The sequence below is a fragment of the Gavia stellata genome, chromosome 32 (assembly GCF_030936135.1).
Source record: "Gavia stellata isolate bGavSte3 chromosome 32, bGavSte3.hap2, whole genome shotgun sequence".
Lineage (NCBI taxonomy): Eukaryota > Metazoa > Chordata > Aves > Gaviiformes > Gaviidae > Gavia > Gavia stellata.
In genome coordinates this window covers 1,923,645-1,935,857 of record NC_082625.1, presented here as the reverse complement: position 1 = coordinate 1,935,857, position 12,213 = coordinate 1,923,645, and the positions used below count along the sequence as shown (strand labels likewise).

General features: G+C 45.9%; 1 protein-coding gene across 2 annotated transcripts in view; it reads left to right on the top strand.

The window, feature by feature from the left end:
* Positions 1–1,471, top strand: part of CRTC1 (CREB regulated transcription coactivator 1) — a 42,359-nt gene extending 40,888 nt beyond the window's left edge. For both annotated transcript variants that reach the window (XM_059831969.1, XM_059831968.1), the window contains 2 exons: positions 210–390; positions 1,167–1,471. In XM_059831969.1, the coding sequence (XP_059687952.1) occupies positions 210–390; positions 1,167–1,378 (393 nt within the window). In that variant the 3' untranslated portion in view covers positions 1,379–1,471. The remainder of the gene's footprint in view (positions 1–209; positions 391–1,166) is intronic.
* Positions 1,472–12,213: the final 10,742 nt, after the last annotated feature.

Sequence of the window (12,213 nt, the reverse complement as noted above, 5' to 3'; positions counted from 1 at the left end):
CTCCTCATTCCCCTGCACTCTGAATTTGGCAGTAAACTATTCTGGAAAGTTAAGTGAAAATAGACCATGTATTTTGATCAACGAAACCTAAAGATGAATTTGTTTGCCTGTCTCTTTCAACGTTACTTCCCGTACTTGAGCTTTGTAAGTTGTTTTGCTGTATTTCCTGATGGTTAGAAGTAATAATTCCTTTGTGCCTTGGTCTTCAGCTTGAACAGTTTAATATGATAGAAAACGCCATTAGTTCCAACAGCCTGTACAGCCCTTGTTCCACCCTTAACTACTCCCAGGCAGCCATGATGGGACTTACCGGCAGTCATGGCAGCTTGCAGGACTCGCAGCAGCTGAATTACTCCAGCCATGGAAACATCCCCAACATCATTCTTACAGGTAAGAAAATCAGAGACTTAACCGACAAGTAAAACCGTCCCAGTGTCGGCGTTTCTCTTTGTACAACGCTAGAAGTGAGCCAAGAAAGGAAAAGGGTGTTGTTGCCTTTGAAGGTTTCGTTTCACCTTGTGTAAACGTTACCGGTCTGGCGTATTCCCCGCGTGCCGGGGAGCCTGATGGCTCTCCTTTAATCCCAGCAAACAGGTAGAGCTGCAGTGGCAGCACTCATTGTCTTACAGGCTTTCCCTGCCTCTGAATTTACTGCATCCTCCGTCACAGCGAGGGAGAAGCGGCGAAAGCCGAACTTCTTCCTCTGTTGAGCTTGCCAACAAAGGATTTTTTTAGTGTCACATATGGTAGCGAATCTGGTCGCGGCTGGACGTTTGGAAACAATTTCTGCACGGGCCACTGAGAAAACCGTAGTTCAATCCGTATTTCAGCCTAGGACTCTTGCTGATTAGAGTCACGTAAATTAAGGTTATTGCTTCTAAACCTACGAGGGAGAAAAGAGGCTGAAGTGACACCACTTTGTGGCCCCCAAATATACGTATATGAATTTTGGGTTGTGTTAGGCCATTACGATCGTTCTGAGATGCTCTGACAAATCTGTAATTCATCCAGCTGGAAATGAGGATAGACTTCTCTCGTCTGAACTTCAGCCTTAGTTTGATAAATTATTCCAGAATTCTTGCAAGCTGTTTGATGACTCGTTTTATGACTGGCGAATATGTATTTGCTAAGTCCTGGCGACGCTTTTCTCTTCCTCTGCCCTGCAGTGACAGGAGAATCTCCTCCCAGCTTATCAAAAGAACTGACCAGCTCTTTGGCAGGAGTGGGAGATGTCAGCTTTGATACGGATTCCCAGTTCCCTCTGGATGAACTCAAAATTGACCCTTTAACCTTGGATGGACTGCACATGCTGAACGACCCAGACATGGTCCTCACTGACCCCGCCACAGAGGACACGTTCAGGATGGACCGGCTGTGAAGCGTGGACACCAGGAGCGTGGGAATGACGCTTGTTCCTGGAGCCCAGCCGAACTGGAGAGTCCGATGGGTCAGTCGTGTCGGAACAGGAGCTGCCCAGAGCAGCAGCTCTGTCCTGTACAACGTGTACAATGAGTAAAGCTTGTCGTTCTAAGCTTGCAGCGCTGCAGACCCCTACTCCCCGTCGCGCCGTATTTCACCCCTTATCCACTCATTGCCATTAATGAGTAAGGAGTTTCCATCAGCCTTTTCCTCTCCAGAGCCCCCCCTTCCCCCACCAAAGCTCCAGCGTTAAGTTGTCGGTTTATCCTTTGCACTAGAAAGGGGGTGGTTTTGGGCAGGCGAGGAAGGTTCAGAGCCAAGGGTAAAGAGATTCTTCCTGACGTACCGAATTGCTGGCTGCCGTTTGAGACGAGGAGGGGGAAGCGCCGACTGCGCCCCCCTCTCTCCCCCCCTCACTGATTCGGAAGCAAATCTCTTCATTGCCACCCTCGGGGGAGCTTCGGCGGTTTTGCCTCTGCTTTGTGACAGCCGCTTCCTCGAGTAAAACGCTTCTTCCTTTATCGATATGCCATGTTTGTTTTCAGGTTTGTTCCCTTGACTGTCGTCCCGCGCCCACTGCCTCTCCTCACGCCCTGAGCAAACCCGCGTCCTTGGCAAAGCCGAAAAGCAGCCCGGCAGCCCAACGGCCTTTTGTAGCCGGCTAGTCAAAAAAAGCAACTGTAAACACTATTTTCAAAGCTTTTTTTTTTTTTTTAAATATATATGTAATATATATATTTATAAATATATGTATACATATATATATAGCATTTCTGAGCACACAAAAAAGTACTATAATTCATTACTTGATTAGCACAGAGGAAGGATCAGAACATTTTAAAGCAGCTAAAAGAGTATAGGAGACTAACTTGCAGAGCATATTTCTAGTTGTACTTTGTGAGAGATTCCTGGGCAACAGGAAGGGCATTTCTATAGCAATGCCTGGCTCAAATCATGACGACTATTTTTTATTTTTTATTCTTATTCATTACTTATTCTGTTACCATTATTTATGATCTTTTTGGTTTTTTATTTAAGTATTTGGATATTAGGAAAGTAGCTAAACTACATACAGCCAACTGAAGCACTCTACATAATACTTGTACAGTACATCTTTTTTGTGTTTTTATTCCAGAAATATATTATATATATTATATATACAGGTATTTTTAACTAACTGGAATTTTAAACAGATGTTGAGCAGAGGTAAGGAAGCCTAAGGCAAGTCTAGATGTTTTCCTTTTACGTAGTCAAAATAGGGTGGCAGGAACTTAGATATTCCTTCTTTCACCCGGGGGAAAAAATAGCTTGCTCCGCAGTGAACAGGACTGTATCCTCCAACAGGTTGGGATTCTGTTAAATTTATAATAGACTATTTCTGTTAGTCCTTGTTAATACTCTGTGCCGCCGTGTAACGGAGCGGTGAATGACACTGTCAACGGCAGATTAAAAAACGCCAACCCAAACCACCCGCTGACTCGGAATCGGTGGTTTCACTTAAATGTCAGGGCTGAATGGATGACGATTCCCGGATCTCGGGACTCTTACCGAATATGAAAACTGCCTTTAAAGATTTGTCAAGAGCCCAACAGGGTTACGGTAATTGCCGGGGGCGCTGTTATGACGTTGTCTTCGTTACACTATAACCTGCACAGTAACAGAATCTCTAAGGACTTGACCCTTCTCTTCAGTAGAAGTTACAAATTAACATTATTTTGAGTCTTACTAACAAATTAAAAATTACGGTGCACCTAACGCCCCGAGCGTGAGCCAAACGAATACCTGCTAGAGGAAAGCAGTAGGGGCTGAACATCCACGTCCATTTTTGTTAAATATAGCCTCAATAAAAGAGCCGGTTTAGTTTTCATTTCAGGAGGAGTTGTGTTTTGTTGATTCCCCCCCGGTAGTTCTACATCTGCTTTCTTTCGACTTGGACTGCGTCAGCTGGATTTGCTTTTTGTCTGAAAACGTGTCCGTTCTTCCTCGGCTGTCATGACTTTCAAGCAAAAAAACCCTCAGCACTTCTCCCCGTCCCCTTCCCCTCGAGAAGGGTTTTCCTTGCTGCTTTCAGCAAGCGATAACGAAGGTCCGCAGAGGAGCTGGGCTGCTCTTAATGAGTTATACTAGGTTTCTGTGTGCTTCCAGAAATCGGTGGGATGCCGTCCTGAGATTCACGCAAACGCTGCTGAGCAGAATTGTTGTTGGGATCTCTCTAATCCGGGTGCGTGTTTGCTCACGTTTGTGCCATTAGTTGACCATTTGCACTAAAAATGTTTTTTCTTTAGATCTCTTAGCTTACCTCTGTCTTTCTTCTGTTCCTTTCCACCCAATTGAAAGGTTATCCTGCATCTTTGTTGAAAATGTTTTTCGTCAGGATTTAAGCCCAGTAGGACACGTTAACTCCCGGTGTCTGCTTATTTCGGATTGCTAATGCTTTTTCAATTTAAGGAGGATTAAAAAAAAAAAAAAAAGGTAGCTTTGAACAGGAGGATACCCTAAAAGCACAGGAGTAATTTGGGCACAGGTGACTCGGAGTCCTTTGCTTTGAAACAGCCACAGGTACAGTGCGAGTTGAATACGCGTCTTGCAGTTCACGTTAGTTCCTCGACGGGATATCTGTCTGTGTCGCACTCTTGTTTGAACGGCTCTCGCGCGTGTAAATTCTTCTTTGTGATCTGTTTTTTCTCAAACCAGAGTCACTTCAGAATGAAGCATCCGCGTAGGAGATGAGATTCCTCACTGGAGACTTTTACAGGGACGTGTCGCTAAATGCTACCTGGCTAATTTTTTTTAAACTACGTGTGTATATAAGAGATCTTGTTTATTAGACTTGTAAGTAGACATTTAAAATGGCCTTAATTTAAAAATAACACGTCTGGATGCAACTGTCAAAATTAGGGACCATCTAGTTGAGAGAAATCCAGGTTTTGTTCCTTTCGCGCGGGGCAAACGGCGAAGGGTGCTTTGGGAGTGGAAGGAGTAAGATGACGTCATCGCGGGCAGCAGATGACGGCTGTGTATGACAAAATGTGCTTCATCTCGTACGCCCCACTCGTGGGCAGCGGAAGCTGCTTCTAGTACCGACCCTTTGAGAACCGGAGCAGTTCTTTCAGCAGCTCTTGCGTTTTGCCTCCCAGGAGACCCGTTTCCCGACAGCATCGTGTAGGAGCTGCGCTTCGAGAGGGAATTTTCTCCCCCCCTCCCCTTAATTTATAGTTTTGTAACGTGTGTACGCGTAAGGCTGATTTTAAAGCAAAACCAATCTATTAAGTTGTCAAATGTAAACGCGGAGCGGATCCCCGGTGTTTTCGGAACGAGTAATTTGATTGTTTTTGAAAATTTAGTAGTACTGTTTTCATTTTAAATTGGGCGTGTAAGGGTGAGAGCGACTGGCCCTTCCCCTCCGGGGATGGAGGAGAGCGGAAGGAGTGGTGGAAAGAGAAAAAAATCATTTCGCAAAAAAAAAAAAAGTAGTATTATTTATAACTTTTTGAGTTAAATGATGTTGAAACTGTCTGGTGTCTCAAAGGGTAACTGTCCAAACGTACCTGCTGAGTGAACCCTACCCCCTCCCTACAACATGTGGTTTTTTATATATATATATATATATATATATATATATATATATAAAAGAGTTCCCAAGCTAGACTGTTGCATTTGCCAATACAATGGGGAAATAATGGGAATAAACCTTCTGTGTGTAAAATACTGTGATTTTTCAAAAGAAAACCAGAACTCCTGCTGTCCGCGGTGGCGCGGGAAGGGGAGGCTCGTTCCGTTGCACGTAGCGTTCCGCCTTCTTCGTCGACGGAATCCGCGCAGGCCGAGTTGGGGTCACCCTGCCGCGTGCGGGACTGACGGCGGGCAGCGCCCAGCCTGCTTCTGCGCGTCAGTGAATGCTCGGCCAGCCACCTCTGACTGCGCAAAACCTTTCCCGTGCAGAGAACCTTTCAGCTCTTACTTTTTTTTAAGAGGGGAAAAGGTTTCCAGAAAGAGGCTGCAAATTAATTTAAGAAATTGTTTAATTAATTGTACGTTTTATGACCTTATGTTCAATTTCATTAATTTTCTTTTAACAAGCGTGCCTGAGAAACCCTGGTGCGAACCCCCGCGACAAGAACGCTTACGGATGAAAAGAGCGAGCTGCCCTCTGAGTTTGCGTAAAAGCAGCAGCCGGTAACTTACAGAATTGTTTAGACTTCCCTCAGAAATAAGGTCCTGACTGTGCTTGTTTGTAAAAGCTTGGATTTCTGTAGAAATAGTAATTAAGGCTTGAGATCTGTCCCTTAACGAGCATGGTCCTCGCCCTGGAAACCCCCTCTGTAGAAGGAGGAAGAGGAGGGCCCCCTCAGCGCCCCGTAGGTCACAACGTACGCTGTGCTTTCAGGAGAGAAAAGAAAAAAGCGTTTATTCCTCTGGAAAACGGAACCCCCGTCACTGTGATGGCAATGTGAAAGCGCAGGTAGCGTTTGTTACGTGTGTCTGTTCTTTTTAAAAAACGAAAAAGCCCAAAAAAAGAAGAAAAATAATATAAATTTGTAGTGTTCCTGTTCTTTGTATTTTTAGTTGCATATTATTTATACTGCGCAGTGTAGGCATGGATTGCATGTCAGTTTTCTATGCGGGCACCATGATGACATTATAACTGTGTATTATAAATCATTTTTACCTTTTTAAACAGAATCATTGTGTGGAATTTCTATACTGCAAAACAAAACACTACATTACGTACTATATTCATTTGTGTTATTTATTTTATTATTTTGTGGGGGGGAGGGGGGTGGTTTTATCTGTGGTGTATATTGCCTTATGTGGGCTTGACCAATTTTATCAAAATAAAGGCCTAAAGGGGTAAAACACGCTTACTGTTTTCTTCAGTAAATTGACTCGTGGCTGCCGCGGCGGCAGCTGGGGAAAACTACGTAGGGGAAAGCGTAAAGGGAAGCAAATCCATAGCGTGGGGGGTCCGTACAGAAAGGAAATGCAGCTGCGTAACGTATTAACTCCCAGTAGTGGGGAGTGCTCCTCTGAAAAGTGATTTGAGTCTTACCTGACCCCTTGACGACGGTAATTGCGTCACGAGCTTTGCCTGACCCTTTCAAATCCATCTGCACGCCTCCTGATTTCCGTGAAAGAAACTCAGCACGGTCATCTCTTGAACCAGCCGTGAAAATCGCTTCTCACGCCACGTAAACCCAAACTATTCTGTGATCCTGTGAGTCTAACGCTGCCCAGAACGGGCGGCGCCGATGCTTTGGAGAAGATCCCGCTGCTCTTTCATCTGTTGCAGGTTTTCTGCCTTTGAAATAGGAAGTGTCTGTCTGAGCGCTGTGGGTTTCTGAAGGTCACAGGTGACGTGAGCCAAGAGAAAAGAGCAAGAACGGGTGCCTGCACCCCTTGGTTCAGGTTAAGAAGCGACACGGCCACCGCGGCCCGTGGCTGGGGAATCCTGCCCGGGCTGCTGCTTCTGTTTGCCCCGGGAAGTTTGAGTTCCCGCCTCCGGTTCGGTGTTCGGAGCAGACGTAGATCCTTGCCTCCTCGGCTGTCAAACGCAGCGAATCTGGTCTGCCTCTGTGTATTTTGTCTGTATTTTGCACGTGTCAGCGTGGGCTTGGGCGCGGAACCGCGGGGCTGTGCTGGCGGCGGTCCCTTGGTTGCCGTGTGTCGGTGGGGAGAGGCGGGCGGCTCTCGCGGCTGGATTCCAGAGAAGGTGGGGCCGTCGCATCGGCAGTCAGGCAGTGGCTTTTCCCTGCTTGTGCTCTGACCCTGGCTGTCTCCTCGTAACCAGCTTAACCTGTTGCTTCTTTAAGGCTGCATGTGTCGTCTTGTAATAAATAGTAGGCAGGGAAATGCCTAAATAACAGTTACTTTCTTTTATCTTGGTTGTTTTTGCTTTAAATTTTGCTGTTAGGCAGCTACAGGAGAATAGAGTAAATGCAACATGTTGAATTTTCTGATGTGTGTTTCTGCTTGCTGGAGAATCACCCTGATCTAATGTTGGTGTTTTCTGGTGTGTACGAAGGTCCTGTTGCGTTGTGTTTTCATTTAGTAATTGGTTCAGCTTTAAGGCGACATAATTTGGGGCAGAAAACCTGTGTGGCGAGAGACACATCTTTTTTTTTAAGAGACAAAGGGAAATGCTAACGGTTCTTGACCCATCCTCGGCCATTCGCTGTCACGATAGGCCTGGCGGACCTCGCTAGCACGTGAGCAGCGTCGGTTCGGCTGTCGGTAGCTGGTTGCTTTGAGTTTATCTGACCACTCGTCCCCGTTTCCGACGGTGCAGTTATGCAGCAGGGCAGGGGAGCGTCGGAACCGCCGACTGTCGGCGCACCGAGACTTTACGCAGGCTCTTGGCAGGTGCAGAGATCGCAGCGTCTGGTACGGAGGGACGGGTGAGCTCTGGAGCTGCGGTCGGACCCTGAGGCCCTTCCGCTGTCGTGCTGCGAAGCGTGTGCAGGAACTGCTGCTGCGGCAAAACTTCAGTCCTGGAACGACAGCGAGCCCTGCGGGAATCGCTGCCTCTGGAGTCAGCAGCTGCGACCGGGGACCTGTCACTGCGGCACCTCCGTGTTTTTGGAATGGCTTCACTTGCCGAAGGTATTCCTGTCCTCACCGTCACAGACGCAAGACGCCGCTCCAAACAATGAGAGTACTTCAGATGTTTCCTCACAGCACAATGGTAGGATGGAAACGGAGATGATAGTTCAGATGATTTTGCTCCTTAATTTTGCCTGCCTTCAGCCTGTACCGGCTTTTTTTTTTTTTTTTAAATTTGCAGACAGTATTTCCTCTTGGTGGCTGTTGATGTGTTCAGGCAAGAGCGATACAGCTATCAGCAGAAAAAATAATCATAGTATTTGCGGGAGCCGCGTACGGGACTGCACGACGTTGGGGATAAACTGCGTTTTCTTGCTGTCCTTATCTCTTCGGTTTTTAGGAACCTGGGATCTGCCACAGCAGAGGGGCAGTCGTTACAGCGGTTTGTTTTGGAGTGTGGATGTGATGACGTTTAATTTGTCACTGGTTCTAGTCTCCTTTTATTGACTCAAAACTAAAAATAATAATTTAAGCAGTTGGTCCGCTCAAGGGGAAAGTTAATTACCTATTTCCGATAGCTGCATTGTAAATGAACAGTTTGATCTGTGTGCGGAAGGGATGGCGTTTTCCGAGCTGGGGTAAGGATTCCTCCTCCTCAACAGAGCAGTTTTCCATAACGATGGTGCCTTTCTGTATTAGTGTAGACCTGAGCTCGAGCTTTGCTCTAATCACAGTTTTAGTAAGAACTTTGGAGTAGTTTGCCGGTAACGGGGTGGCAGAAACCTCCCAGGGAGGGAACTTCATCTGGGTTAATGCAGGGAACTCAGACAGACGTGCCCGGCTTCGAGCAAACAGTCATGTTCCTGTTAGCACGGCTCTTGTCAGTCTTAAAATTGTTGCTTTTTTAATCTATGTTGGATCAAGTTTTTGTTTTACAGTGTTTGTCTTCGTGTTGTGTGGCGGATGAGTCAGAGTGAAGCGGGCCTTGCTGTGTTAGGAACTGGTGGGTGTTGAACATGCTGGCAGATGACAGTCGCTGTCGGATGGTATTCGACTCTTCTGCTCAATGTTTTCAAACCCCGAAGAGGCTGAGGGACACACACACACACAGTTACACAACTCCAGTCTTACCCAGATTTCATCTCCCGGTCTACCTTAGACATTAGAGAATCCTTCGATGAATACATTGGGACAAACAGAACTGGGATTGCGACAAACACTCTCGGCATGTGAATCGAGAGCCTGCAAGTCAGTCACAAAATCTCCCTCCTTGCTCTTGTTCTTGAAATCTCTGTTCTTCAAATGGAAGCTGTGTTCGAGCCTTCTGTTTACATGCTTAATGAACAAAGGAGGTGTCACTCAGCTTCAAAAGTGTCTCTGAAAATGAGGCAAAGCCAAAAGAGTTGGTGCTTCTGCTGGAGAAAGTGGAGTCGGAGACCGTACGGGCTCCTGAGGCGGCTTGTCCTGAACAGAGTCCGTTCAGATCTCACTTCTGTCTTCCCAGGCCCTGACACCTGGGTGCTTTGGGGTTTTTTGTGCCAGGGCAGAGCTGCTCACTGCGTGGTGGTTTCCAATTGTATTTTCAACGTCTCCAGAGCCGGTGCTTACCGCTTCCTCTGGGACATGATGCCTTGTGACGCGAGGAAAGGAGGGGATTGATCCGTGTTGCGTTGCTCTGAGGTTGCCGGTCTCCAAACCGCTCTCTAGTGGAACCGCTGCGGGACGGCACGTACATCGGCTATACTTGTGCCGGGCTATAAGCTCTGATTCATTCAGACTTTTTGTATTGAATATAGTTACGGCCTCATGTAGATAAAGCTTTAAAATCTATTGAAGGGTGCCCTGTTCTGCAATAAGCTGTGAGTTTTTTAATTGCGGTTGAGATTTTTAACTAGGAAAATGTAGAGTTAGAGGGAAATGTGTATTCTGCCCCGGGGAACGTTATTCTCTACCAGATGCAAATTTTGCTAAATCTTTAAAGATTAGTTTGAGACCTGTGCGGATTCATCCACCTTCGGTCCTTTCCTTCAGTGTGCCATAGAAGTTTTTCCCTCTGTAAGCTTAAATTGTCATAATTGAGCAACGGGGAAGCCTTGGGTGAGGCTTCAGCTGGTGGGAAGAGGTTTATGTTGGTAACGGATCACGGCTGAACCTGTGACAGGGCGGCGGGGTTGGGTGTGGAGGCAGCCGGAGCCGGGATCGTTGGAAGAGCAGAGTGCCAGGGGATGAGCTGGAAAAGCGCTGTACCTGCCGTCGGCTCGCAGGAGACGTCTGCTCTCGGAGTGCTGCGTCTCGCTCTGCCTTGGGAGCGGCTGTAGTGGTGCAGTGAAATGAAAAGTTCGTTTGTAGGTGTCCTATGGATTATTCCATCCAACTTTTTTATACCGTGGTTTAGAAAGCGAGGGGTGAAAGGTCTCCATTTCTAAATCTAATTTAAGAACGAGTTTCTGCAGCAGGAGTGGTGGAGTTGTCAGTATTTCCTTCAGAAATTTTACAGGCTTAAACTGGCTCACAGAAATGGTGTTGAATTATACCACACTAAGGGCAATGTTTTACTTCAACAAAATCCTCTCTGGCTATGTGTCAAGAAGGAGAAGCGAGCAGTTCTCAAATATCCTTGTTTCTGTATAATGTCACAAGCCTCCGTTTGAAAGGAAAAGACAAAACTTGGCGCAAATTTGGAGTTTTAAGACATTCAATATAGAGCAGATAAATAGGTGAAGCTTCTGTCTTTGCAGAGTAGATGACGAATGTAGAAGTTATAATATTTTTAGGGCAACATGTTGGGGGGTATAGCGCTTGCTTAAACTAAACGTGCTGCACGTGCTGGATCCTGAATATTCGTGGCGTGAGCATCGACACAGTCGGAAGGTGACTGGGTGTATAAATACCCCGTATACACATCCGCCCATCTTCGGCCGGCATTACACAGCAAAGTCGTTAAAACACTGTATTGCAGTCAGCTATTCACTAATGAGACAGTAGATACTGAGGTTTGATTTTGGGGAGGAATTGGAACTTTTAGATACTTTTTCTTCTGACCTTAACGGAGCCCCCATCTGTGGAAGAATTCCTTGCAGGAGAAACTGAAGTTAAAGGTATTAGTACTCATGAAGGGAAAGTTTGATTTTAATAAAATTCAATACAGCTGCTTTTGGCAGCTTCTCTCACAGACTGGCAGCTAAAACCAACTTTGTGTAGTTCATTGAGCTTGGGGAGAAATGTCAGATTTATGCATTTTCAGAGACAGTATAATATACTGTTCTTTACAAGCTAAACTTTTTCTATTAAAATAATTTGTGGATTATTTCACTGATATATGCAATCCTATATTCAGCTACAGCGTTGGTGGCACAGGAACTCTGGAAAAGTTGTCCCTGCGACATAAGAGTTTTATTTATTGTGTTTTTCTATAGGTAAAGTGGAAAACTGAAGTTGGCTTTAAGTGTTTGCAATCTGAGAAATGATGTGAAAAAGCAGCTCAACTAAATGTACATTCTTTTCAGTCTTTTCTTTTTCGTGTGAAGGCTTTTGTCTTTGTATCTTTGCATTATTTGTAAATGAAATGTAATAAAAGTTCAAATGTTTTTGTCTCTGGCTGCTTAGCTTTTTCTTAGTTTCGTTTGTCATTTGTTTGCTTTTTTGCTGAGGGGTTTCAGTGTTGAAATCTTGGTGGTTTCAGTGCTCGTGTTTATGAAGAAAGAGCAAAATCACATTATTTTGGTTAGCTGGCTTCTTACAGCTGTGAAAACTGAACCCTGTTACTCTTCAGGAGGAAACTGCAGACGGATCTAAAAGATGCAAAGCTTTGTGGCAAGTCTTGAAACGTAAGCTGTCCCCAGGAGCGGGCCCTGAGTGCTGAAGTCTCGCGGTGACAGTGTGGTGACTGTCTCTGCTTTTCTCGAGTCAGAGCCTCGCTCACGTTTCTGGGCTGCTGTGTAATTTTAGAGCTTTCTGGGGTAAGGAGAGCCTGTCTGTCTACGAGTTGTCGGATTTTTGAAAGAGAAAATGAGCGTGTAAGTGTTCAGACTTGCCTAATTAGATTGTTGTACGTGCGTGCTTCAACGATGGGGTGTAGCTTTCACCGCAGTAAATCTTGCGTTAGGTTGGTCATCGAGGTAAGTAGAGCCAGCGGTGAAAAAAGTTTTACGTCACTAAGGCAGCTGGGACAGACTGAGCAACTCCCTCAACTCGGGTGGTTATTTCAGAGCTCTCTGATAGTGTTTAATGCACGTCTGGGAAGGGTTCACCTGT